The sequence below is a fragment of the Lepus europaeus genome, chromosome 1, assembly GCF_033115175.1.
Source record: "Lepus europaeus isolate LE1 chromosome 1, mLepTim1.pri, whole genome shotgun sequence".
Classification (NCBI taxonomy): Eukaryota; Metazoa; Chordata; class Mammalia; order Lagomorpha; family Leporidae; genus Lepus; species Lepus europaeus.
The window spans coordinates 167,130,107-167,152,704 of NC_084827.1; the positions used below are offsets into that span (position 1 = coordinate 167,130,107).

General features: G+C 40.2%; 1 protein-coding gene across 2 annotated transcripts in view; it reads right to left on the reverse strand.

Moving 5' to 3' along the window:
- The window catches only part of FARSB (phenylalanyl-tRNA synthetase subunit beta), a 110,319-nt gene that overhangs the window by 60,428 nt on the left and 27,293 nt on the right, over nucleotides 1–22,598 (reverse strand). For both annotated transcript variants that reach the window (XM_062192795.1, XM_062192789.1), the window contains exons 11-15: nucleotides 16,459–16,520; nucleotides 15,970–16,177; nucleotides 15,423–15,503; nucleotides 10,629–10,721; nucleotides 6,032–6,149 (exon numbers count right to left, since the gene is read on the reverse strand). In XM_062192795.1, the coding sequence (XP_062048779.1) occupies nucleotides 6,032–6,149; nucleotides 10,629–10,721; nucleotides 15,423–15,503; nucleotides 15,970–16,177; nucleotides 16,459–16,520 (562 nt within the window). The remainder of the gene's footprint in view (nucleotides 1–6,031; nucleotides 6,150–10,628; nucleotides 10,722–15,422; nucleotides 15,504–15,969; nucleotides 16,178–16,458; nucleotides 16,521–22,598) is intronic.

The window sequence follows — 22,598 nt, forward strand, 5'->3', positions numbered from 1 at the left end:
CATATATTGTGATTAAAGTTTAAAAAAAAAATTCCAGATTCCCACATCCAAACTAGGCAGGATAATGCAAAATACATCATTCTTTGATTTAGAAATGCTTCAGGGAGAATGTGAAATTTTAGAAAGTATTTAAATGGTGAGGGGTGGGGCAGAGAAAATACAAGCTAGACCCAGGACTGCAGCAATGCTTTGGAGGAAACAGGAATGGACTGAACAAGAGGGAAGGCTTGGAGTAACTGTGCCTCATGGAGGCCAGAAGAACTGAAGTCTGTGACTGGCCAAGGGCCTTTGACCTATTCTATCTATGACAAAAAAAAAAAAAAAAAAAAAAAATCGTTAAATTCTAAAATGTTTTAAATGAGGTCATTATTTGATAATCAGAGTTCTCCAAAGATATATGTTAGACTGACAACTGGTCAATCCCGAAAAATCCCAGGGGCCCTATGTACTTTATAAAACCAAATTAATCTTTCTTAGGCTCTTGTTCCTTATAAACTTAAACTCAGTCCACCCAGTGACAGGTTTTCTCTTGCCACTTTGGTGAGATTCCAAGCACGGTGGCAGCCAAGTGTTGTGATTGCAGATTTAAAGTTGCTTTTTAAAAAAAAAAAAAAAAGCCAGAATATTAGACTGCAAAAATACAATTGATTTTCTTGCCATAAAGATTAGTAATTAACAATTAGGTCTTTTGCTCCCCTGAACTATCCGTTTTTTACTGTTGTTAGAGTTACTTTAGACACTGAACAGTAAGTCTTAACAACTGAAACCACCCAATAACTCACACACAGGCTGCAGTGTTGCCTCTGCTGACTTCCATGTTATAAAGCTGAAAAAATTATCCCACGGCAGACTCTGCATTCAACTTCTCATTCCAAATACACATGCCACTCTGCCCGACAAAAAGGGATAAATCAGCTTAGTCCCTTGAGTCATGACTAATTTTTTAAAATGTTGCAGCAGCTTCAGATCCTGAGACTCAATAAATGCAGTGGTTGGCTCAGCCTCAAAGAACCTGAATGTGTCTGATTTAGAGTGGAAGTCTTAATGCTTGCAAAGTGTGCCTGCCTTAGTCTCAGAACTGGCAGCCTGACAGCCTCACACAACACCAATGGTCAGTCAAAAAAGTCCTCGTTAAGACAAGAAACTGTCCTATTAGGGTAATCATGAAAATAGAAGCTCGTGGTCTTTCAGCTCCTCTTACAGGAATGCAGGTCAGACAGAACCTGTGCACATTCAAATTCAGTCCAGATACCTTTTTCATTTCCACTTAGACAATGCTTGCCAAATGAGCCCAAACTGTTGTGTGGCTGGGAGTGTTGACTTTTTCCTTAGTATGACAAAACTAGTGATGGTGGCTTTTCTTCCTTTCTCTGTGCTGATATATCAGTGTACCTGTATAGTCTCTGAACCCAAACAGTCAGAATCTGCTCCTATGTTTCTCTCTGAAAACAGGTAACTCTGCTCCGTACATTGCAAAGCTGGCCCTAGCAAAGAAGAAATCAAAAACACTTTTCTAGCAATGTGCTAGATGAGATTGTCTGGCTCACTGCTGCCACACATCTCTACCACCTTGAACCTGTAATTTAGGGACTGTTCCAAACAGTAAAAATCAGAAATTTTCATATAAACCAGACTACTCCTCTATCATTTCACTTGTGATGCTTTAGACTTTTTCTTTCTTCAAAAAAGCTTCACTATTTAGCAGGAGGACATGGCTAATGTAAATCCAACAGAGAACTGACTCCTGGTTTGAGAGACAGTAAAAACGTGTCCATTCACTGAAAAGAAGTGGGTGATGAATTACTCAAAAAACAACTCTTGTTTTCTTAAGTAGATTCCCACATTACTATGTTTTGGTTTTCTTACCGTAAAAAAAGGAAGAAAGAAAGAAAGAAAGAAAAAGAAATAAAGCACAACAGAAGAAAAACCAATTAAGTCAAAGGTGAAGACAAAAATCAGTGCGCAGATCCTCAGCCAGGTGACATTAACCCTTTAATGGTAATTTACCTAAGACTTTCAAGTCATTCTATTAGGAAAATTCTCATAGGCCAGCACACTAGAATTATCTGGCCTTAAAGACTGCTAACACCCTAAAAATAATAGCTAATTTCAAACAGTGCTTATTGTGTGGCTAGACATTTTCAAAATACAATTTCATTTTTTGCTTACAACAAATCTAATAAAATAAGTGCTGTATCATTTTCACCACCATACAGATGAGGAAACTGAAAAATAGATCAAATAAACTGTCCAAAGTTCAGCAGTACTAATTCAAAGAACCATGACTTGACCAAGCACCCAGACCACAGAATCTCTCTACAGAACCATGGTGCGGGGCTGCCTCTCCTATAGAGCCCTCTATGTATGCAAGATGACAAGCAGGGAATCCACATGCACATATTTGAAATATTCCATCAGAAAAGCTCCTTTTCTTATGAAATAAAATCCAGGCCTACCTAAACAGAAAACATACTCCTATAAATTAAAGCAAATCTATATTTTCAAGATGGCAGATTTACTGAGCACATTAACCTCCCTTCATTCTTTGAATTCCATTGATACAATAGAAAATTTTAAAGAAAAAAAATAAATCAGTACAAGAAAATAGGCAATAGTAATCTCAGACGGAAATGAATCAATGGGGAAAACAGAGTGCAGTAATTATAACTAAGAGCAGATATTAAAGAGTTCTGTTACAGAGATAAAAATGATTATTCCTAATGAAACAAAGTACAGCAGAAATGCAAATCTTTGAGCTCAAAACTAAATGGACTGTTGGGGCTGGTACTGTGGCATAGCGGGTAAGGCCACACCCCACATGCAGTGCCGACATCCCATATGGGCACCAGTTCGAGTCCCAGCTGCTTCACTTCTGATTCAGCTCTCTGCTATGGCCTGGGAAAGCAGTAGACGATAGCCCATGTCCTTGGGTCCCTGCACCTGTGTGGGAGATCCAGAGGAAGCTCCTGGCCCCTGGCTTTGGATCAGAGCAGTTCCTTGCAGCCATCTGGGGAGTGAACCAGCAGATGGAGGACCTCTCTCTCTTCCTCTGCCTCTCTGTAACTCTTTCAAACAAATAAATAAATCACATATATATATATATATTTAGACTGGTTTTCTGGGGTCATCACCTAAGTGATTTGTTAAAATTGGCTCACAGCACTAGCACAAAAGAACATCATGTCTCAATAGCGACATCATCTCCAAGCATAGGTCTTAAGGGCTAAATGAGAAGCAGGCTGTATGCCTGGGCCTTCTCAACATACACAGATTAAAAGAAAAACAGCAAAGGCACCTGTATAGCGGATTGCAGTATATCAAGGTGCTCCATACCCACAGCAAAACCTTCTGCAGCAATTCTGAGACCCTGACTTCCTCTTCATACTTACCCTGCAGATTCTAAGCTGCCTACTTGTGAGCATGCCCAGCCCTGAAGAGTTCTTAGGAAGCACTGGCTATCAGGGAAGAAGTCTATTGCTGAAACCATTTTACAAATCTTTTGAGGAGATCTATATAGTTAACTTAATCCTGTATCTATAAACATTAACACATCACTAGGCATCAAACACAATATAAAACTCAAAGAACTAAGACGAAAGGAAATAACTCAAGGTTAACAGAAAAATTTGGCATTGGAATTGTACAAATTCTTAATTATCTTGTAACAGTGAATATTTGAGTCACAAAAACTCTCAGAACTATCTGCAGCTGGCACCAAAATGTTTTCTGATTTCTATTATAGATTTTCCAGCCAAAGAAAATTGTACACAGACTGATTTAAAATGAACTTTCATGCCTGGTTCGAGTCCCAGCTTGTCTGCTTCCAACCCAGCTTCTTGCTAATTTTTACCCTAGGAGAAGCAGATGATGGCTCAAGCACTTGGGTCCCCACCACCTGTATGGGAGGCACAGACTGACTCTGTGCCCCTGGCTTCAGTCTTGACCAGCCCTAGCAATTGTAGGCATCTGGGGAGTGAACCAATGCATAGAAAACTAGTCTCTCCCTGGCCCCTGCTTCCTTCTCCCTCATTCCATCTCTCCCTCTCTTTCTCTGTTGCTCAGCCTTTCAAATAAATAAAAATAATTTTTTAAAGATTTATTTATTTTACTTGAAATAGTTACACAGAGAGAAGAGAGGCAGAGAGTGAGGGAGAGATCTTCCATCGGATGGTTCACTCCCCAGATGGCTGCAACAGCCAGAGTTCCGCCGATCCAAAGCCAGGAGCCAGGATCTTCTTCTGGATCTCCCACGTGGGTGCATGGACCCAAGGACTTGGGCCACCTTCTACTGCTATCCCAGGCCAGAACAGAGAGTTGGATGGGAAGAGGAGCAGCCAGGACTAGGACCGGTGCCCACATGGGATGCTGACACTTCTGGCCAGGGTGTTAACCCACTGTGCCACAGCGCCGGCCCCAATAAAAATAATTTAAAAAAAAAAACAACAAAATGAACTTTTATTCTCTAAGGATATGTTACTGAGGCCTAAATTATGGCACCAGTTCCTACTTCAATTTTATGCAGCCCTGAGAAAATTACCAGTTTCCTATCTTAATTTCCCACTATGTTAATTGGGACAATATTGGGAAACAGAATCCAGTCCTGAGTGAAAAGTTTGCTATGGAGCCCACATACGACAGTCAAAGTGGTCACAACCCAAATGTCTATTTCCTATGATGGGCTGATTTACAGTCAACAGTTGTTGACTACTTTGGGTAGCTAAAAATGCCTATTGCCCTCTTCAGAAGAAATAGAGAAAAAAGTCTTTCCTTTTGTCAACAAATTCAAAAGAACACATTCTGGACTGCATAGTCTGTACAAAAAACCAATGAATAAATACACTGCTAGGAATTAATTTGTAAACTCCAGGGAACCAAGAAAACAACCAGAAATTCAGTCATATGACTTCATGCTAACCAAGGGATTGCTACAGACACAGCTAGAAACAGACAGGTTTGCCTCAGAGACTGGAAACAGAGTTTGAGATGAGTTCCTTGGCAAGCAGGATTAGGTACTTGAAATAATGCCCACATTCCAAGTGTTAGACCAAGAATCCCGCTCTACTAATAAGTCCACATCACACTCAAAAGGAACACAAACTAGTAAAATACAATCATCATCACTGGTAAAACAATGATGCTGGGCAATCTACCAATACACCAGACTAGCACAATATCAGCTTGCTAGAATGATATGAATATAAATCACACGATAGAAGAATATAAATCACATGCTTTCCAAGTTGAGATTTTCAGTAAGCTCTTCATAAATATTATCAAATCCTTTGTTTTTCCATTAAAATGTGCTTTCCATTAAAAGAAATGAGAGACACAACAATGAAATATCTGGGTATCACTAAGATTCTGATTCAAATAAATGAATCATAAAAATCAAATTTGTGAAAGAACTGGGAAAATTTAAACACTATGTAGATATTTGATGAAAATAAGGTAGGATAATGGTGTTGGGTTATTTAAAAAAGAAAAAAACAGGAGTGAGTGTTGGTAGGACACCTGCATCTCCTATCAGAGTATCTGGATTAGAGTCTCAGCTCTGTTCCACTCCAGCTTCCTTTGGGAGGTAGTAGGTGATGACTCAAGTAATTGTGTCCCTGCTACCCACGTGGGATACTCAGCGTCAGTTCCTGGCTCCCAGCTTCAGCCTGGCCTAGTTCCAACTGCTGCCATGGGAGAACTGACCCAGCAGATGGAAGGCATCTCTGTGTTTCTTTCTCTCTCTCTCTCTCTGCCTTCCAAATAAAGTAAATAAATATATATATATTAAAAAAAAAAAGTGATAGTGTTTATCCTTTAGATATGTGTACTGCAGTGTTTGCTGATGAAATAATGTGTCTAGGATTCACATTCAGATACAGATGAAAAAAGCCTGCCATGTGCTGACAACTGCTGAAGCTGGGTGCTAGATTCACAGGCATAATTACACAATCTTCTATACTTTTGTATATAGGTAACATTTTACTAATTAAAAAAATAAATGCTTCAAGTACACAAATCTAAGATGACTCAACCTTACCTTTGGTAGTATCTTTTACTACTATGTCAGAGATTTCAAAGAGTTTCAGAGGAAGGGGCATCTTTCGATTTGCTGCTATGGTCTTCAAGAGGCCAGGAAGAAGGGTAGTGCGTGCCACCTACAGGAAAAGACATGAAACTGCACTGGTCACACAGGAATCAAACAGACTTGGTTAAAGGACTCTACTGCTTCTCAAGAAGACACACGGAAAATGCAAAGTCCAAAATATTTGACTCACTTAAAATCTTCAGTCCTAAGGCACTGAAAGAATTAAAAACATTCTGGCTTTCAATTTTACAAAATCAAAAATCAGAGGTCTGATTTAAAAAATGTAAAAAAATAAATAGTATAAATATGACTGTTATCCGGACTTTATTTTTTCGCTATCATTTTAAAAATTAAAGCTGGCTTCACAAAGATTTCAAATACATAAATAAATTCTCATACCCTGTCTCATTTTGCAAAGTAATTAAGCCTGATTATAACAACCACAAATATTTAAAAAACTAAGAACAGGAAAAATATAAATCAATTAAAATTCTTGGACAAACAGGAATACAAAACACAAAATACTTGTATGGAGGTGCTAAAGAAACTATATAGCTGCCATCAGCAGACTGTGACTACTGTTCTCAGCTTTTTATCAGTTAAAGCACACAGGAAAATATGTGTAGTCATTTCATTCTCATTATTCATGAGAAATATATCTCCCAGCTCTTAAAAAAAGCAAAACTTCCCTGCTTTTTGTCTTAGAAATGTCTCATTTTAAGCTATATGTTAGCTTCTCATACATTATGTCATGGAAGGGTTTTATGAGCAGTGGTATGACATTATTGTCAGACTCTACAGCCGGACTCTAAGCACCATCATCTTTTGCCCACACTACTGCACGATTATAACCTGGTTTCCCAGCTTAACACACACCTTATGGTCTATTCACCACTCAGAATGATACTTTTAAAAAAATTTTAGATCATATAACTCCCCTACTCAAAAATCAAATAATCAAATTGTGAATAAAAGCTATCCCCCCTGTAGGGTATTACATGATCTAGCCCTGGCTCTCTCTCTATCCTAATCCTCTGAGGCTGTCGCTGGCTCCAGGCCCTCCAGCCCCACTGGGCTATGCTGTTGGTAACCTGCTTTCCACCTCAGGGCCCCAATAATTTCAGATTTGCATGCGGCTCTCTCACTTCCTATTGTTAATTTTAAGGGATGTGATGATAATATTGTTAATTTTCTTTAAAACAATTTTTATATTTTAGCTAAATAATACTGTTCTTCCATGTCCATTTTCTACTATATACACTGTTAGAAAAGCAACTGAAAGAATTATGTAGGAAAAATAAAGGGCCTAGACAATAAACTCAGTTACAAGCCCCCCAAAAATTTACATTTAATATAATCGTAAATAAATACAAAGCTGTTAGTCACATTAGTATATGGTAGGACACATCTCATGGTAAAGCAGGAGTAAAGTATAGAATCTGTTGAGTCTAAAAGACAAATACTCTCTCTTATCCCTAATGTATTTTGTGCAGAAATATTGATCGAGTGTACTAAGCCACAGATATTTATAGACATTTAATGCATTTCTGATTTGTTTCCCTTTCACTTATATAAAATAAGACAGGATATAAACCCTGAAGACCATAACAATCATTATACCTTAAGAAATCTATCAAGCTTGATAAATGAAATTAGGAGAAAAAGGTACACTTGAAATAAACAAATAAAAGAATTAAAATTTATGGAAAAAAATCACTGTATCCAAATGAATTTGAAAGAATGTCTTTTAAAATTAGTAGAAAAGAAAACAAAATATAACAATTCATTATCACAATCCTTCCAAAAATACTGTAAGGATTCTTCAAAGTCTGACACTAAAAATTGATAAATAGAGCAAGAGCTTTATTAGTATGAAAGATAAGACTCCTAAAGTTATTAACAAGACATTATAATCTTTTTTTTGTCAAGGTTTTTTATTTATTTATTTATTTAATTTTTTTATTTTTGACAGGCAGAGCGGACAGTGAGAGAGAGAGAGAGAGACAGAGAGAAAGGTCTTCCTTTGCTGTTGGTTCACCCTCCAATGGCCGCTGCAGCTGGTGCACTGCGGCTGGCGCACCGCGCAGATCCCAAGGCAGGAGCCAGGTGCTTCTCCTGGTCTCCCATGCGGGTGCAGGACCCAAGCACTTGGGCCATCCTCCACTGCACTCCCGGGCCATAGCAGAGAGCTGGCCTGGAAGAGGGGCAACCGGGACAGAATCCGGTGCCCCGACCGGGACTAGAACCCGGTGTGCCGGCGCCACAAGGCGGAGGATTAGCCTGTTGAGCCACGGCGCCGGCCAAGATATTATAATCTTGAAATGCCTCATTTTCATAGTTAATATTCTAATCTATAATATAATTCACTTAATACTTACTATTAAAGTACTATCATTCATAATTAAATAGTCCTAAACTCTGCATAAAACTGCCAATAAATCTAGATAATTACAAAAAAGAAGCCGGCGCCGCAGCTCAATAGGCTAATCCTCCGCCTTGCGGCGCTGGCACACCGGGTTCTAGTCCCGGTTGCCCCTCTTCCAGGCCAGCTCTCTGCCATGGCCCAGGAGTACAGTGGAGGATGGCCCAAGTCCTTGGGCCCTGCACCCACATGGGAGACCAAGAGAAGCACCTGGCTCCTGGCTTCGGATCAGAGATGCGCCGGCCGCAGCAGCCATTGGATGGTGAACCAACGGCAAAAGGATGACCTTTCTCTCTGTCTCTCTCTCTCACTGTCCACTCTGCCTGTCAAAAAAAAAAAAAAAAAAGACATGGCCAACAGAACTGAGAACTGATGCAATGTCTAATTTCAACATGAATGACTTATGGAGGTATAAGAACAAATTTTGATTCATTTATTACAAATGAACGAAAAAGAGACAAAATCTGAAAATATTTTTAAAATTATGAAATGGAAAAGCTCAGTCAAGAAAGATTGGTTGGATGGCACAAAGAATATTTAAGCAAAATAGAGAAAAAAATCATAAAGAGTTTTAAGAATTTTTGTCAGCAAACATGTAAGATGCAACTATAAACTTATCCAAGAATGAATTATACAAATATTCTAGTGGAAGGAGGCTAACATTGTGGCCCAGAGAGTCAAGCCACCACCTGTGACACTAGCATCTCATATGAGTGCCAGTTCGAGTTCTGGCTGCTCAACTTCTAATCCAGCTCCCTGTTAATGGGCCTGGGAGAGCAGTAGAGGATGGCACAAGTATCTGGGTCCCTGCCACCCACATGGGAGACCTGGATGGAATTCCAGGCTCCTGGCTTCGGCCTGATCCAGCCCCAACTGTTGTGGCCATCTGGAGAGAAAACCAGTGGATGGAAGATCTCTCCTTCTAATGCTGTCTTTCAAAAAAATAAATTTTTAAGAAACAAAACAAAAAAAGAAACAAACAAATAAATAAATGCTCTAGGAGCAGGTGTTTAGTGAAACAGTTAGGACATCATTTGGTACGTCCACAATCTATATCAGAATGTGTGCATTCAAGCACTGGCTCCACTCCCAATTCCAGCTTCCTGATAATGTGCATACTAGGAGGCAGTATGTGATGGCCCAAATAACTGTGAACCTGTCACCACCCACACACAAGTTCCTGACCCCTGGATTCGGCCTGGTCCGGGCCTAGTTGTTGCAGGCATTTGGAGAGTGAACCAGCAGAAGGACCACCTGTCTGTCTCTGCCTCTCAGAAAAAAAAAAAAAAAAAAAAAAAATACACACACACACACATTTATGTAAATTTTTTTTTTGGACAGGCAGAGTGGACAGTGAGAGAGAGACAGAGAGAAAGGTCTTCCTTTTGCCGTTGGTTCACCCTCCAGTAGCCGCCGCGGTAGGCGCGCTGCGGCCGGCGCACCATGCTGATCCGATGGCAGGAGCCAGGTGCTTCTCCTGGTCTCCCATGGGGTGCAGGGCCCAAGGACTTGGGCCATCCTCCACTGCACTCCCTGGCCACAGCAGAGAGCTGGCCTGGAAGAGGGGCAACTGGGACAGGATCGGTGCCCCGACCGGGACTAGAACCCGGTGTGCCGGCGCCGCAAGGCGGAGGATTAGCCTAGTGAGCCGCGGCGCCGGCTATGTAAATATTTTTAAGTTGCTCTAATTTACCATCTGAGATATAACTGAAGAGACTTTTACCAGCACACATATTTAGACTCTTCATTTTTATCCAAGTTTTTACCTACTTAAAATACTGACCTGAAGGGCCTGTAATGTGGCATATTAGCAGGTAGAGCCGCTGCCTATGGCACCAGCATCCTATATGGGTGCTGTTTGAGTTCCAGCTGTTCCACTTCCAATCCAGCTCTCTGCTAATGTGCCTGGGAAAGCAGCAGGGGATGATCCAAGTGCTTGGGCCCTTGAAACCACGTAGGAGACCTGGAGAAAGCTCCTGGTTCCTGATTTTGGACCAGCCCAGCTCCAGCCATTTTAGCCATTTGGGGAGTGAACCAGTAGAACAAAGACCTCTCTCTCCGTCTCTCTCTCTGTCTCCGTAACTCTCCCTTTCAAGTAAAATAAATAAATCTTTAAAAAAAGATTACCTGAAATTCTGCTGTTTTAGGATTACTTATGTGGACTGCCTTTGTTGCAGAAATATCCAAACCAAGTTTATCAGCAATATCTTCTTGGGAGCACTGAGAAAGTATAGACAAAACAGATCAATATGGAAAAGAAATGACTACATTTAATACAAAAAGCATTCATGCTGTCAGTCAACATATAACATTACAGCAATGTGTATTCTCTATATAAATAAGTAAGGTAAGAATAAGCTAAGAACAAACATACATTAAATTCAAACTCACAGCAAGTTAACATTAGCAGTTCTTTTTTGATGCATTCTAACCATGATATAGAACTAAACTAAATTTTCCACAGACAGATGTTCCCAAGCCCTCCCTAAGCTATTCTCCTTCCCAATTTACTTTTCCAGTCTATCTTCCTGTGGTTTCCCTATTTTTACCTGAAATGCCCTCCCTGCTCCCCTGGCTGCAATTCCCTGAGGTGCCACTCAAATGGCATCTCTTCCATTTCTTACATAAAAATATCCCTAATGACTTCAGTAAGAAACTTTCTCTCTCTTTTGTTATTCCCATTGCTATCTGTTTTGACTATCACTGCGACCTATGCTAACTCCTTTTTGACTGGTGTTACAATCGCAAGACTGAGAGTAGAATCCAAGTGGTCTGAACTCTGCCTAATGTTCTTTCTACTCTAAACCATTTAAATTCTGTGTGCATGCTTGATGAAGCTCCAAGTGACAACACACTAAAAAGAGAAAAGATGCTGTCACCCTCAAAAAACAAAGATGAGGGAGGTCAACATTTAAAATCTTGGGGTGGGCATTTAAACTAATGGTTAAGATTTGGCCTGTGTCCCACACTGGAGGGTCTGGATTTGATTCCTGGCTGCTGACTCCAGTTGCTTGCCAATGTAGATGCTGGCAGGCAGCAACAGTAGCTCAAGTAATTGGATTCCTGCCACTCACACGGGAAACCTGGATTACATTCCCAGCTCCTAGCTTTAGCTCCAGCCCAGCCGCGGCTCTTGGGCATTTGGCATAATGAGTTCAAATCAGTAAGAAATAATATATTACATCTTTGAGAAAAAAATAAGATATTATTATAAAGATTAAGTCAGTGTAGAAAGAGGCTGATCTGAGTCAAAACAGTTCTAGCACAGTTACATTTGTGTGAGGAAGCTTATTAATTATAAAACTGCTCAATAGAAAATTCAAAAAAGGAAGAAAAGAAAGCCTACTGACTATTAGATCTATCAAGTCTAATAATAAATGAGATAAAAATATAAAGCAAAAAAAAAAAAAAACGCAACGGGGTTGACGTGATGTAGCAAGTTAAGCCACTAGCAACCCATATGGGCACCGGTTCAATTCCTGACTGCTCCACTTCTGATCCAGCACCCTACTAATGCATCTGGGAAAGTAGAGGAAGATGACCCACATGTTTGGTTCCTTGCCATCCACCTGGCAGACCTAGATGGAGGTCCTGGCTCCTGGCTTCAGTCTGACCTAGCCCTCAGTGTTGTGGCCATTTGGGGAGTGAATTAGCAGATGGGAGATTTCTGGCTCACCTCCACCTCTGCCCCCCAGTAACTCTGCCTCTCAAATAAATAAATAAAATAAATTTTTACTTATTTATTTGAGAGGCAGAGTTACACAGAGAAGGAGAGGCAGAGAGAGAGAGTTCTTCCATCCGCTGGTTCATTCCACAATTGGCTGCAAAGGCTGAAACTGCGCCAATCTGAAGCCAGCAGCCAGGAGCTTCTTCCGGGTCTCCCACGTGGGTACAGGGGCCCACAGACTTGGGCCATCTTCCACTGCTTTCCTAGGCCATAGCAGAGAGCTGGATGGAAGTGGAGCAGCCGGGACTTGAACCAGCACCCATATGGGATGCCAGCACTGCAGGCAGCGGCTTTACCGGCTACACCACAGCACCAGCTCCCAGGAAAAGGAATTTTAAGAGATAATGCGAGTGCAGAGTCTAGCGCAGAGTTAGTACTCAAAATATATCCACATCAACTAATGAGTACTAAAGAGAAATAACTATTAAATATATTAAGTCACTTAATTCTTTTTTAAATCTGAGAGACAGAGAGAGAGAGAACAAGAGAGAATAGCTTATCTATTAGTTCATTTCCCAAATGGCCAGAAGCCAGGAACTGTAAATTCCATTCCGGTCTCCCATATGGGTGTCAGGGACTCAGATACTTGAGCTGCCGTCTCCCAGGGTACACACTAACAGGAAACTGGATTTGGGAGTGGAGCCAGAACTCAGTGCAAGCACTCTAATATGAGCTGTGCATATCTTAACTGGTAGGTCAAATGCCCACTCCTTAATGATGACTTTTTACAAAAAGAATTAAAAAGTTAACATGAAAACTGATGTGCCATCAGATTACTATTTTGCAATATTGTTCATTGCTCTCTTCTACAAAATGGTCTTCATAGACTAGTTGGCCTGAATTTCACTTAGAGAAAAAGAATGGCAATAAGTGAAATAGTAAAAATAATTCACTTTATGCCAGTGTCAATTCTAATGATTCCTGCCGTGTTGTCTTGGGAAAGATCTTGAAGCCATATCCAGGCACAAAACAGAGCTTCTGACCTGCTATGGCTGCAGAGGTAAAACAAGGTGACAGGCATGTAGAGATAAGTATTTTCCCCACAGCATAGAGTTCTTTTAACACGATTCAGATAAAATGTGATCAATTAAAAATGCAATATACAGGACATAATCCATTTTAAGAACCAGTAACATCTGTTTAAGAGATTCACAAAGCAATGCTGCCTTGTATCTGAGGGATCTTGTGCTTTCCCATGGTGATGGACGAGAAGACAGAGTAATAAAAGGCAGTATCAATCAAGTTTTATCCTGAAATGGCAGCAGCTGGTACACAGGAAGGAATATTTTTTAAGTGTTAATATTTTTGTGTTTATTTTAATGTGCCAGAAAAATCTATAACAAGTAATTGAAACCCATAATTTTTATGGATATTATTCATATACTAAGGCTAAAGCAAGGATTTAGCTTTAAAAATCAGCCAATTTAAGAAAAATTGTAACTATTACACGAAAGATAAATCAAAATAATGAGATGTGAATTACAAATATTTGAGAAGTCAAAGACTAGATTTATAAAAAGAATGGCTGCTATTACTGTACAAAACTAATTTAACAACATAGACTGTCTTTGCTTTGTAAGTACATTTATTGCTGAAATTCCTACAGAAAAACTGTTATTTGAAATCTGAAACCCTCTAGCACCTCACTCCCCAATCACTCCCCAATGATAATGAATGTGTTAAAGTGACACTGGACCGATGAACATCCTGTTCCTATATCCCTGTGTGACAGTTTGGTCATAGGCCTTGGATGCTGACAGACTTGGGTGAGAATCCCTGTTCCATACCTTCTAGTTGCATAGAGTGGGACAGGAATGTCTGTTTCACAAGGCTGTACTGAAAAGAAATGGGATTATGTACATAAATTCCCTGACACAGTGAAAACACTCCTTGTAGACTTGTCAGCAGTTACCTTTATGCTCCTCCAAATACGCATGGAGCTACAAAGGCACAAAGTCAATCTGTACTACTGATACAAAAGGGCAGAGAAAATTACAGGCCAAAGTTTTAATAGCAGTTGTTTCTCAGGAGGAGCATAAGATAGAGGTGTGGAGAACTCTCATGGTTTACTCTACAAGTTCTGTGAAGTTTAAATACTTTAAAATGAGAATGGATTCTTATGCCTACTTACATTAAAAAAAAAATACTTCTTGGTATTTCAATTGACATGAACTTATGGATGGTTGGCACTATAAACATATGTGTATATAAATAACTCATACTACAACTGGGAGTACACAGGATGGGACAATGGAAAAGCACTGCTCCAGGAACCCAGAGGCCGGGATTCTGGTCCTAATTCTTCTGCTGCCTGTGTGCAATTTGTTAAGTAGCTATCCCCTGTCAGCACAGGCTTCCTCCCTGGTACAGTGCCCAGCATAAAGTAGATGGTCAACAAATGGTGAACGAATGACTGCTGAATCAGAAAAATCAAAGTGTTAAACTGGAAGACCTGTAGTCTCTTAGATACTCTAGAAGACTGAGAATTTTAAGGTCGGGGTTCAGCTGGGGAAGAAAATGAGAAGTAATTCTTTGAAAAAAAAAAATGAGCTATTATATAGAAATTTACTTGAATACTAAAAACTACACTGTAGGCACCACAGAAGTGCTCAGCAAGAGGAAAGAAGGAAATACAAATTGCATACACATTTTATTCTTTCAAATGGTCAGTCTGGTAGGGGAGGGGGAGCCCCTTCTGATTTTGTAATAAAATTCATTTCCTGATTTAGGCCTTTTATGTCAGCTTTTCAACTCAAAGCAAATGTCTGTGAATATGTTCAAAGACAAAGAAATAAGTTTAATGTGGAACAGTCCGCAAGACCTTCACCAGGGCGGCATCTAGTGGGCACAGCCACAACCAAATTAAGACCAAATACTCTAACTTAATATATTGGGTTATGAAATTCATTGTGAACCCTCAATACTTAAATGAAACTATTAAATACTTTGTCTTTTGTCATTTAAGACATTTTTTCTAAGACTTCATATTCTTCTGTGTCTATAAAAAGAAATGCTTCAATATTTCTTTACCATACATTGTATAGCTTCAAGCAACAAAGCTTTTCTTCTAGAATCTGGAAATGTTAATCTAATGTTATAGATTTTTTTTAAATTCATACAAGAAATCAAATAAGAAGTGATTCAGAGATTCAAAATAAGCAATCAACTGAACAGGAGATACACGTAACACATACCAGAGCAAAGGTAAGTGCTTCAGTGAATCCAGCAGCTGCCATGTCATGTCTGAGAAGTTCAGTGAGCTTATTAAGAGGAAACTGAAAAAAAAAAATGAAATTTACTTTATTTCACTCATAAAATTTCTTATTTTTTAAAAAGAAATTTATACAGGCCACATCACTAAAAGAAAATCACCCTTCCTAATATACTGTTAATACCACCATCTCCTCATTAGCATCTTGCTACCACTTTTCTTCTACACAGATATATACCTTCTCTCTCCCACAGCTTCTGCCTTCAGAAAATTAATCTTCCAGTTAAAGAGTCAACAAAGGCTCCAAACTCAAACCCTGTCTTTCTTCAAAGAAATAGTCATCACAGGTTTTCAACTTAGTCTAATCATTTGGGCATCTGTTTTGTATCCTTTCCATAGCAAATGCTTCCCAAAGCAAAGCATGTCCAAATATTGCTTAATTCCTATGTTCTGTTTTCCTCGAAGTCTTCCTGGCATTCAATAATCAGTTTCTAACAATAAGGAGTGTTTATTTAAGGGTGCAATCTTACTTGATTAGCTATGGTGTATGTTTTCGGAAGAGTCATCTGAATGTTGTTATATCCATAAGCAATAGCTGCATCTTCTACAATATCACATGCATGGATAATGTCAGCTCTGGTCGGAGGGATTTCAACCTCAATCTGATTCCCATCACCTACGACTTCTGACTTTAAACACATCCTGGTCAAGAGCTTGGCAAGATTTTCTGGAGTTTCTCTGAAATAGGAATGTACAAACTATGAACTTCTCTGGATTATTTAAAACATGTTTATATGTTGTTTTAAAATATGCTGCTACCTGATATTTCAGTAGCTTTCTTTCTGAGCCCATTAGGCCCCAGACACCCTAACTGATGCTGTATCACTTCTTAACTTACTCTCAAGTATATCAAAACCCATTATAAGCATTCTTTCAGGAGAAATTAAATACTCTTATGTGTACTTTGTCTTCAATTCCCTCCCAACAGGAAATAAATAAATGAAGTTGTCAGTGCATACCTGATTCCTACTTTCTTGTTAATCAGATCAGCTCTTACCATCTCCTTTCGATAAGCCAGTTCCTTAAAGAGAAAAATAGTTTGAAAAGCCTAAATCATTCCCCATCAGAGACAGCTTTAGATTTTTTCTAATTCAATGAGTTGTTACATTTTTATTACCCATCCAACAAACCATCATGAGAACCACAGTTTGAAAATAAACTTGGGGGGCCAGTGCTGTGGTGCAGTGGGTTAATGCCCTGGCCTGAAGCACTGGCATCCCATATGGGCGCTGGTTCGAGACCCGGCTGCTCCACTTCCGATCCAGCTCTCTGCTATGACCTGGGAAAGCAGTAGGAGATGGCCCAAGGCCTTGGGCCCCTGCACCTACGTGGGAGACCCGGCAGAAACTCCTGGCTCCTGGCTCCCGCTGTTGTGGCCAATTGGGGAGTGAACTATCAGATGGAAGACCTCTGTCTCTCTCTCTCTGCCTCTCCTCTCTCTGTGTAACTCTGACTTTCAAATAAATAAAGAAATCTTTAAAAAAAAAAAAAAGAAAAGAAACTTGGTATTTCAAAATGTTATTATGGAGGAACAGATTTGCTAAATTAGATTCACATATGAACATTCTACTCACTAGACAATTTGTATTGCTTAGAAAAATGTCATGTTTCTCTTTTAGATGGTCAATCCCCATTCCTTGCAGTAAAATGCTGTTATATTACAGCATTACTAAGATGTTTATAAATCCTGCTAAAGATTTTCAGTCTCATCTCATGCAAGCAGGGAGGTATGACCAAGAAATAATTCAAGTGTCATAATGTACTTTTACTCATCACACTGAGTACAGAATTCTTAAGAAAGCATTTTTTTTTCTACCATCTCCCAGGTAAATGCAATGATGCTCCTGGCTATCAATTTGCTTCAGGAGTCAGCAGAGGTACAAGTAGCTCATAAATTGGTACTCATTCCCTTCAAACAGGTCATAAGTCTACCATATGAGGTGAGGTCACAATCCAGGCTTTTTAGCACTTTTGGAAACAAACTTATGGTTATTTTTCGTAAATTCCTCTCAAAAGGATAACTGTCACTAGCAAAAAAAATCTAAATAAGTCTGCTTTGATTCAAGGAAGGGCAATGGGCCATAGCTTTGCTATTGAAAATGCAGTCCACAGGACAGAAGTATCAATGTCACTTATGTGCTGTGAGAAAGGCAAATTTCAGGTCTCTATAGCTGGTGGTAATGGCTCCACACTGAAAAAGCCAAGCCTCAGGTTATCAAGGCCCCCATGTGATGTGAATGCACAGAGGTCCATGGCAGGCCCCAGACAGAAGCTAAGCATAGTAAGAGTAACAACAAATCTTTACTGATTAGTTACTATGAGCTTAACAATACAAGACACACTCGTAAGATAATCTTATCCAACAATGAGCCCTAGGCCACCACAGTGGCAAGCTAGGAGCCGAAGTATCACAGTATTTCTGGTGCGTAGTCAAAAGCTTATCAGATAATACACATTTGGTATATATTTAAAGAGTAAGTATATGCATGCATGAAGTAATTAATGAATAAACTACTGAATTAATAAACAAATTGAGAGAGCCTAATTCTAAAGCACACATCATTAACCATTAGTCTCCTTGACCACCTCCATCTTACCTCCTCTAGTTCTCTTATTCCAAAACTTTATTCTCTTCTATAAAATAACAAAGGACTAGAAAAGAACATCCAAATTGTTTGGGAAAATAAGCTGTCTGCTGTCAGGAAGACTCAGTTTCCCCCAGAGAACCCCCCCTTTTCGGAGGACAACTTTTGAAGAGCTGTTCTAATTGAAGTTTAGGAGGAAATAATTTAACAAATGCCAAAACACCTGTGTAGTACTTCTGCTCTGAAAGCCCACCATTTCAAAATTATGAAAATTCTCTTAATACAAATAAATGTTGAGGGAATTATCTCCATGAGGAAAAGATCGAACCAAATTTTAAAGCACATTTCTTCTTTTCTTTACGAAAGAACATATTCATTTTTATTAACACTTGACAATTCTTCGTATTAAAAAGAAAGTTTTCTCAAACCAGATTTAAAACAGACTAAAAAGCTATCTCTGGCTACTCCAACTACTACTCTAAAAATGTCCACAATTCTTCCTTTCCCAGTACCTGTGGCCTTGCAACATGATATTGCAGATACTCCCAGCAGGAACTCCACTCCTCAAATCTACCAACAGGTCAGCAGGCCTGAAAACCGCTTAAGCGGGGCCAATGTTGTGGCATAACAGGTAGAGCTGCAACCTGTGAAGCAGGTATCCCACATGGGCACCAGGTGGAATCCAGGCTGCTCCATTTCTGATCCAGCTCCCTGATTATGTGCCTGGGAAGGCAGAGGAAGATGGTCCAAGTGCTTGGGACTTGGCATCCACGTGAGACCCAGATGAAGCTTCTGGCTCCTGGATCTATACTTAATAACTGGGAAGCCCTTAGACTAGATGGAATTACTAAGGACTACTAAGAAAGGATGATTATTCTCTGCAACCTTGATTTATATTACAGAACAGAAATTGCTTAGTCACATGCTTAAGGAATTATAACTAATGCAATGTTTCCATGTGAAATGCTTAAGGATAATTAAGCTCGCGAAGAGCTGTGTGTGTCTGTATTTTCTCAGATCCTACAAAGAGACTGTATAGCTGTACATCATTCCTACGGACTTACTTCTAAGGGTACAGTTTAAAACTTGCCGTGGGATTCCAAATTCCCTTGGGCTAGATAGTAATGGTAACATCTTTTTTTGTTTTTTATTTGACAGGCAGAGTTAGACAGCGAGAGAGAGAGACAGAGAGAAAGGTCGAAAGGTCTTCCTTCCGTTGGTTCACTCCCCAAATGGCTGCAATAGCTAGCGCGCTGCGCCGATCCAAAGCCAGGATTCAGGTGCTTCCTCCTGGTCTCCCATGCGGGTGCAGGGTCCCAAGCACCTGGGCCATACTCCACTGCCTTTCCGTGCCACAACAGAGAGCTGGACTGGAAGAGGAGCAACCGGGACTAGAACCCGGCGCCCATATGGGATGCCGGTGCTACAGGCGGAGGATTAACCAAGTGAGCCACGGAGCTGGCCCTGGTAATGATAACATCTTAAGTTTTAAAGTGATCATATAGGTGGGATTAAGTGTTAAAGTGATCATGTCAATAGGATTAATTGCCTACTGCTAATAATAAATAGAATTAAAGAGTGAATGTTCCAACAGGGGAAGGAGTCCATAAGGCAGACTAATAGAATGGCAATCACTTTAAGTAGCACTCAGTGACCTCAGAGTCAGTCCTAATGGCATTCTGGTCTGGCTAAAAAGCCCACAAGAGCATTTCAGGTATGGAAAGCCAAGACACTCGTGCAAAAAGTGTTCCTACATGGAGGACTTCCCAGGTGAAACCCCAGTAGAAAGGAGCAGTCGTCAAAGAAGGATGTACTTTTCTTCGGAGGCAGGAGAGAACTTCCACTTTGCTTATGGCCTTGTCTGAATACTGACGGAGTTTGTGGATTCAGAAGGCTTCCATAGCCTAGGCAGCTCATGAAAAAAGCCTTGGGTGATTACTGATGTCACACATAAGAGTGTTAATCCTCAAATTAAAAAACAGGAGTCACTGTGTATTAACTTCCCATTCAGGATCTCTATTCTCAAAGAGCTACAGTATTAACATTAATGGTAAAACCTGATCCCAAAGATTTACTTTATTCATAGTGTGTTATATTCTTACTCATCATAAGTTCTAGTTATGTCTAAGTGTCAAACTCCATTGCCTATATTCGTAGATGTTTGTTTAAAGTTAAATGCCTCAAACATGAACTCTTGGATCCGTGTCTTAACATAAGGTCCAATATTTAAAGGCAGCTAAGGATATTTCTGGGAATGGCAAGATTCTGTGGACTATGGATTCCAAGATTTGGAGCCCAAACTTTTGAATATAGCTTTTAAAAAAATTCTAGTTTATCTTTTCTTTTATAAAAAAAGATTTATTTTATTGATGTGAAAGAGTTACAGAAAGAGGTAGAGACAAAGAGAGGTCTTCTATCTGCTGGTTCAATCCCCAGATGGCCACAACAGACGGAGCTGCACCGATCCGAAGCTGGGAGCCAGGAGCTTCTTCCCGGTCTCCCACATGGGTGCGGGGCCCAAGGACTTGGGCCATCTTCTACTGCTATCCCAAGCCATAGCAGAGAGCTGGATCAGAAGTGGAGCAGCCAGGACTAGAACACGCACCCATATGGGATGCCGCACTTCAGGCCAGGGCTTTAACCTGCTGTGCCATAGTGCCAGCCCCTGTATATAGCTTTAAAAACACCCTGATGCAGAAAATGTGCTGAAAAGGGTAGCTACAAAAGTTGTCCCAGACCTAAAGGTCTGACACTGGAAATTGCTGATAACAGGATTCTGTGGAGTATGGATTCCAGGCTTTGGATTCTAAGCCTTGTATTTCCTTAAAAAGCCCCTGACACACTGTGCTGGACAGGAGAGCTATAGAAGATGTTCCAAGGAATTAAGGAGTTTTTGACAAAAACTCCAACATTAGGAATTCCTGAGCAAGCCATTCACAGACAGATCCTCTTCAGATCAGCTTCAGCTTAAATGAAAGGGACCTTCCCAGGTAGCATGACTACCTCAGTAAAATTAGGATTAAACTTCTACCTCTTACGTCTTCACAGGTGACGTAAGACAAAAGACAAGTCTATATTATTTCTATAAACCAATCAAAGACTTTAAGTACCTCTTCAAGGCAAAAAGGATAAGCACAGCTTTTGCCTTTGTCACATCAAGACTGCTTCACCTTAAGGCAAACATGCTGTACATGCCTCTCTTGATTCTTTCTGGGTATTGTTATTGATAACAAAATTCCTAGTGGGTTCTTCTATTTTAGTTCTCTATACTCAAGCTAAATGGGCTTATAATGTACATAAGGGTACCATTCCCACCAACTATCTAGGAGTCTGCAAGATACATTCTTTACATCTTATGGGGCATGCTATTCACAGTTGGTTTTGTTCCAGTTTTGCCTTTGCTAATTAACAAACTTACATGTTTCAGAACTCGACTGCAGGGAGTAACTGACCATACAGGGGACACAGACACTGGTGGTGATGGAGACTGCTCCAGCTCACAAAGCAAATCTGTTAGATAAGATAGACAGACTTCCAGACCCCGGACAGGCAGGGCCTGCACTACGCCCCTCATAAGCAGGAAGCAGCTATAGAAGATGGATGATTCTATGTCCTTCAACATCCCTTAGGATTAAGAGAATGAAGTCTCTGAGGGTAGAATGATGTAGGCAGGGATGCAGGATAAGATTGATCAGGTTTGTGAGCTGATGTGTGACCTCATGCTCCTACCTGGCCACACCTTTGTGCCCACTGGCCAATCAGTTTAATTAACCACCCCCCTTTGGAAGTGGATTAAAAGCCTGGGACATGGTATATCCAGTCCTTCTTTTTGGCCTTTTGCCATTGTGGGCCCATGCTGCCCTGTGCCTCCCACCCCATGCTTCCTGGCCTGCATGCTCCTACACGTGGCTGGCTCCTGATACTCGGTATGAATCCAGATTTCCCTCTCTTTTAGATAGGGCTCTCACTCTCCTATACATTTCTTTCACTGAATAAAAAGCTTAAAACCTTAAAAAAAAAAAAAAAGGCCATATTTATATCAAGTGATACTGGGGGGAAAAGCCCAGTCAATTAAAAATAATACTGGTTTTGGGATTGGCACTGTGAGGCAGAAGGTTAAACTTCCACCTGCAGTGCTGGCATCCCATTTGGGTGCCAGTTTGAGTCCTGGCTGCTCCACTTCTGATCCAGTTCCCTGCTAATGCACCTGGGAAGGCAGTGGAAGATGGTCCAAGTGCATGGACCCCTACACCCATATGGAAGACTTGGATGAAGCTCCTAGCTCCTGGCTTTGTCCTGGCCCAGCCCTGGCTGTTGCAACCATTTGGGGAGTGAAACAGTGAATGGAAGACTTTCTCTCTCTCTCTCTCTCTCTCTAACTCTGCCCTTTCAAATAAATTAAAAAACAAAAGACAAAGAATAACACTGGTTTATATTTTTTTAATAAAGAACTAATTTCTTGACAATAACTGCACTTACTACTAAATTGGTCTTATTAATATTTTTGAATTTAT